At 57.2% G+C, this 5,124-nt stretch overlaps 2 protein-coding genes across 7 annotated transcripts in view; both read left to right on the plus strand.

Annotated features, from left to right (window-relative positions):
- The window catches only part of BSCL2 (BSCL2 lipid droplet biogenesis associated, seipin), a 12,070-nt gene extending 10,633 nt beyond the window's left edge, over positions 1–1,437 (plus strand). For 4 of the 6 annotated variants that reach the window (XM_039257663.1, XM_039257662.1, XM_039257667.1 and 1 more), the window contains 6 exons: positions 26–123; positions 258–399; positions 522–594; positions 748–849; positions 950–1,030; positions 1,191–1,437. In XM_039257663.1, the coding sequence (XP_039113594.1) occupies positions 26–123; positions 258–399; positions 522–594; positions 748–849; positions 950–1,030; positions 1,191–1,339 (645 nt within the window). In that variant the 3' untranslated portion in view covers positions 1,340–1,437. The remainder of the gene's footprint in view (positions 1–25; positions 124–257; positions 400–521; positions 595–747; positions 850–949; positions 1,031–1,190) is intronic. The other 2 variants (XM_039257664.1, XM_039257665.1) reach the window with 2 other exon arrangements.
- Positions 1,438–2,123: 686 nt separating this feature from the next.
- Positions 2,124–3,941, plus strand: LRRN4CL (LRRN4 C-terminal like). The gene is made up of 2 exons (XM_039257721.1): positions 2,124–2,276; positions 2,826–3,941. The coding sequence occupies exon 2, from the start codon at positions 2,831–2,833 to the stop codon at positions 3,542–3,544; it is 714 nt and encodes a 237-aa protein (XP_039113652.1). The 5' UTR covers positions 2,124–2,276; positions 2,826–2,830; the 3' UTR covers positions 3,545–3,941.
- Positions 3,942–5,124: the final 1,183 nt, after the last annotated feature.

The following is a 5,124-nucleotide window of genomic DNA, read 5'->3' on the forward strand; positions in this document are numbered from 1 at the left end:
CCCCCCCCCCCCCCGCCCTCTGCAGTACGTGCCGACCACCGGTGCAATCATCGAGATCCACAGCAAGCGCATCCAGCTGTATGGAGCCTACCTTCGCGTCCACGCCCACTTCACCGGGCTCAGGTGAGGAGCCTCTGCGGCAGCTCCCCTGCGGGCTGTCTTGAAGGGGAAGCTGCCATGAACTTCCCCCAGGAATGATTTCTGCGAAGTGGGGAGGCTGGTGCTCTCCAGCAACCGCTGCCCCCTTCCTGCCTCAGGTACCTGCTGTACAACTTCCCGATGACCTGCGCCTTCATCGGCATCGCCAGCAACTTCACCTTCCTCAGTGTCATCGTGCTCTTCAGCTACATGCAGTGGGTGTGGGGGGGCATCTGGCCCCGCCACCGCTTCTCTCTGCAGGTCACAGAGGATCTCCTCCCTCTCCCCTTTCATGATCCTTCTTTGAGGGGTGGGCTGGGGCCTGTCGTGGGGCTCGGAGGGGCGGAAGGGCCCAGAGCTGCTCGCTGCTTTCTCCCCCACAGGTAAACGTCCGAAAGAGAGACAGAGACAGTTCCCGGAAGGCAGTGCAGCGAAGGATCTCTGCCCATCCCCCAGGTGAGCGTGACGGTTGGGGAGCTGGGTGAAAGGGGGCCCCCCAGTTACCCGAGTTTAGGCCCCCGCAGCTGGGCTGAGGGTCAGAGGACAGGCTGGAGGAGGTGCTGCCTGGGTGCAGCTGCCCTAGCCCTCCCCTGCCCGCCCCCCACTCTGGAGGCACAGGGCCCCAAGGCCAAGAGGAGTCAACGCAGCTGTCAGAAATCACAGAGGACGGCAGCGGCGGTGGGGGGAGCCCTGAAGACCCCCCAGGGGCAGGTATGGTGCCACGGCTCGCCCACCCTCCCTCCCAACACCACCTCAGGTGCCCCCTTCCGCCTCTGCCAGTCTGACCTCCACATTCCCCTTGTGGCTACAGAGGGTCTGCTCTTGGGGGAGGAGAAACCAGATCAGCAGCCCCTGACTGGAGAGGAGGAGCTGGAGCCAGAGGCCAGTGATGGTGAGGGGCACTGGGCACGGGGGGAGGGGGGTGGGGCGTGGGGGTGCCTGGGGGGAGGGGGGTGGCATATGGGTAGGGGGGAGGTTATATTGGTTGGGAGAGAAGCGTCCTTGGTTGTTTAATTTCCCATTTAACTTTGATCCTCCCTCCCCTGGCCCAGGTTCAGGCTCCTGGGAAGATGCAGCGTTGCTGACGGAGGCCAACCTGCCCGCTCCTGGCCCTGCCCCTGCCCTTGCCCCCGAGACCCTGGGCAGCTCTGAACCCTCTGCGGGCAATCTCCGACAGCGCCCCACCTGCTCTAGTTCCTGAAGAGAACAAGGCAGAATCCCCACATTCCAGCCCTTTCCCACCTGACCCCCTTCCCTTTCCCGTGGCTCCCCCCAATAAACTATTTTCATGCCAGCTGCTCCCCTGACTCCTTGAAATGGATTTGGGGCCGCTTGAAAACTCCTCTGTGCCGCCCTGAATTGGAGGTTGTCTTGTTGGGGGCTTCCGGTGGGGAAGGCCTCCAGACCCTGGACTGTTTTGGGTACAGCTGTTTCCATTCACAAACCTAGGAAGTCCAAGGAGAGAAAACCTCTCCTGCCCACTCCATCCACGTGATTCTTTCATCTCCCTCTGGAGAGGGGGATCATGTAGGGCGGGTCTGGAGAGCTGGGCTACATCACTCTGGCCTGTGCACCCCTCCCTTTCTCCGTCCATCGGGAGGCAGAAGACAGGAAATGACTGCCATGGATGTGGTATGATTTTTACCGAAACAGCATTTTGTCGCCCAGGCCCCATGCTACCCACAGCTGTTTTCCTCTCCGATTCCAACCAGGTGGCCCTCTGTTCGGTGCTCCCCTCCTCACCCCTCCACACCCCTCTACATAACTTCAGCCTTTTGATTCTCAGCTACTGGCTGCTTTCCACATTCCAATCTTCTTTCAGAACCCAGGCACCCCGGCCTCCAGATGAAACAGCTGCATGTGGCTTCCCCCCCCCCCAATCCCCGGCCCCGTGACTCAGGCCCTCTGAAGGGACCAGCCCGCTTCTTGGCATTCACGGGAAAAGGGGGGGCAGGGGGAGGGGGGCTAGGTGGTGACATCATAGTTGAAGGGTATAAAAGCTTCAGGCCAAAACAGAATTGAAATTGAAGAGAAGACACTGACAAAACCTGACTTCGCAGCCTGCGCCACCAGACCCTCCGCTTGAGACCCACAGACCTCTGGTGGAAGATTCAAGCTGCCGCAAGCCCCACCCACTGGTGAGGGGCTGCTGGGGGCCAGGGTAGAGTGGGGGGAGGGGGGGTGCCACAGGCAGCGACTGGAACTCCCTCGACAGGTGGGGACGCTTCGAAGATCCTTAGTTTGCCCTTCTGTTCCATCTCCTCTCCTCTCTCATTTCTGTCTCCTTTCGCATTGCCCACTGTAATTGTTTTACGTAGATCTTTTCTCTGGGTGGCAGCTGGGAATTAGTCCACCTTTCTTCCCCAGGCTGAATAAATCATTTCCTCTTCTTTTCCCCTCCAGCACTTTGCTTATTCATTAACTGTTTCTGGTACTTCACATATGGCTGGTCACACCCCATGTCTCTCGTGTCAGACTATATTTGGGGCTTTTGGCCCGAAACCAAGCACATATCACCTTTTCAGAAGTTGGTTGTCAAATTAAGAGTGTCAGTCTCCTTTCCTCCTCTTTCCTGGTCTCCTCTCGGCCCCCAGCTGTGTTCCCTGTCCCCAGTGGATTTTGTTGAGGGAAGGGCCTTAGAAGGCATGGGGTCTGAACAGTCTTGACCTATCCACCTTCCCTTCCAGGCTCCATGCTGGGCTCTCCCTCCCTTCTGTGGCTCCTGGCTGTCACCTTCTCCTTAGCTCCCAGAGGGCAGCCCTTGGGCCCTCGAGACCTTAAGGAAGAAGAGAAAGATGAGACCCCACAGCCACCTTCGTCCGCTGTCCCCTGTGACTACGACCGTTGCCGCCACCTGCAGATGCCATGCAAGGAGCTGCAGAGGGCTGGACCCACGCCCTGCCTGTGCCCTGGGCTCTCCAGCCCCGCGCAGCCGCCTGACCCTCCGCGCTTGAGCGAGGTGCACGTGGTGGCCGAGGTCGGCAGCGCGGTGGTGCACTGGTGCGCCCCCTCCTCCCCGGTCCACCAGTACTGGCTGCTGCTAAGGGAAGGCGACGGGGCTCCCCAGAAGGGCCCCCCACTCAACTCGACTGTCCGCAAAGCAGAACTGAAGGGCCTGAAGCCCGGGGGCGCTTATGTCGTCTGCGTGGTGGCTGCAAATGGGGCCGGAGAAAGCAGCGTGCCGCCGGCAGGTGGGGAGGACCTCGAGAAGGTGGGTGGCCCTGCCTTGGGGCCCTGCAGGAAGCTGGCCGTGCCTCCCAGACCCCAGACCCTGGTCCACGTGGCTATCGGGGTGGGCGCAGCGCTGGTCCTGCTGAGCTGCTCTGCTCTGGTGTGGCACTTCTGCCTGCGTGAGCGCTGGGGCTGTCCCCGCCAGGCCGCTTCCCGACCCACCGCAGGGCTCTGAAGCAGCCTGGGGGCCTCTGGGGCCCAGCTGAGTCCAGGCTTAGACAGGCGAGGTCTGCTTGGACTCCGTGGGAGGAGGCAGTGCCCGCTGCTGCCCCAAGCAGCCTGGACAGCAGAGCAGGTGGCCAGGCGCTCAGGCTCCAGCGGAGTCTCAGTGTTCAAGCTGAGAGCTCATTCAGGTCCCAGACTTGCCATCCTGCTCTAGGCTGAGGTTTTGAAAGGAGAAGGCATTGGGAGCTTTGTCCTTGAAGGACCAGATAGTAAATAATTTAGGCTTCGCAGCTCCAGAGAATAAAAGCAAAGATATTACGTAGGTAGCTCCTTAGCTGGGTGACCATGTGAAAATGTAGAAACTGGGGCTCATTCGGTTAAGCGTCTGACTTCGGCTCAGGTCATGATCTCACTGCTCGTGGGTTCGGGCCCCGCATTGGGCTCTGTGCTGACAGCTCAGAGCCTGGAACCTGGATCAGATTCTGTGTGTGTGTGTGTGTGTGTGTGTGTGTGTGTGTGTGTGTGTGTGTGTCTCCGCCCCACCCCTACTCCCTCTCTGTCTCTCCTTCAAAAATAAACATTAAAAAAAAATGTAGAAACCATTCTTAGCTCATGGGCCTGAGAACTCAGGCCCCGGCCGTAATAGACCTGTTGGCTATAGTTAGCCAATCGCCACCCCTGTCATACACCCTCAAAAGGGCTCTGGTGCATTGGTGGCTTTAGTGGGACTTTGAGAACGAGCTCCTTGCAGGATGGGAGTTTGGGGCAAAGCTACTCCTGCTTTTACTTTTGGTTTAGTTATTGAAGGTGGGCACACCTGAGTGAGGATCCACCTGTGCTTGAAGTGGGCGGAAATGAGTGGCTGACATGGGATGGAAAAAGAGGGACCCTGCCTGAGCTGCTATCCGGGACATTTCCCAAATCCAAGGGATGTCCCCCCACTTCCCCTCAATTTGTGTGTATTGTACATCCACTGTACCAACATTAAAGGAACTGTTAAAGGAAGACATTTGCATTTTCATGAACCTTTTCATTTCCCTGTCCACACACCTATTTTTCATAGTGTCTCCTTTTCTCCCCCAGAGTGATATATGTTATCAAATTTCTCTCCACTTAACTGGGTGTGGAGAAGTCTGAGATGGCTACAGAGTATGATCCTTGTTTTTGCTGGTTTTATAACATTTAATTACTTTTTTATTATGTTTTTAAAATGTTTTCTTTATTTCTGAGAGAGAGACAGACAGCGTGAGCAGGCGAGGGTCAGAGAGAGAGGGAGATACAGAATCTGAAACAGGCTCAAGGCTCTGAGCTAGCTGTCACACAGAGCCCCAAGATCATGGCCTGAGCCGAAGTCGGACGCTTAACCGACTGAGCCACCCAGGCGCCCCATAACGTTTAACTATAGAAATAACATTTATACGAGTTTCAAGTACCACTAAGGAATATAAAGGAAAGTTCCCCTTCTCTGGAGGTAATCACCCCCAGCAGAGCGGCGCTTTAGGCAATGCAAATGTTTTCTTTATTCACTCAGTGGATAATGGGCAATGTTCCACAATGTTCCACGATTTTGGAGCCTCCTTAGTCATGTCA

This window comes from Hyaena hyaena, unplaced genomic scaffold (genome assembly GCF_003009895.1).
Source record: "Hyaena hyaena isolate Hyena2069 unplaced genomic scaffold, ASM300989v1 scaffold_632, whole genome shotgun sequence".
NCBI classification, from domain to species: domain Eukaryota; kingdom Metazoa; phylum Chordata; class Mammalia; order Carnivora; family Hyaenidae; genus Hyaena; species Hyaena hyaena.

What these genes read in the sequence shown, in the direction of transcription:
- LRRN4CL (XM_039257721.1), top strand. Translation starts at nt 2,831, where the DNA reads ATGCTGGGCTCTCCCTCCCTTCTGTGGCTCCTGGCTGTCACCTTCTCC.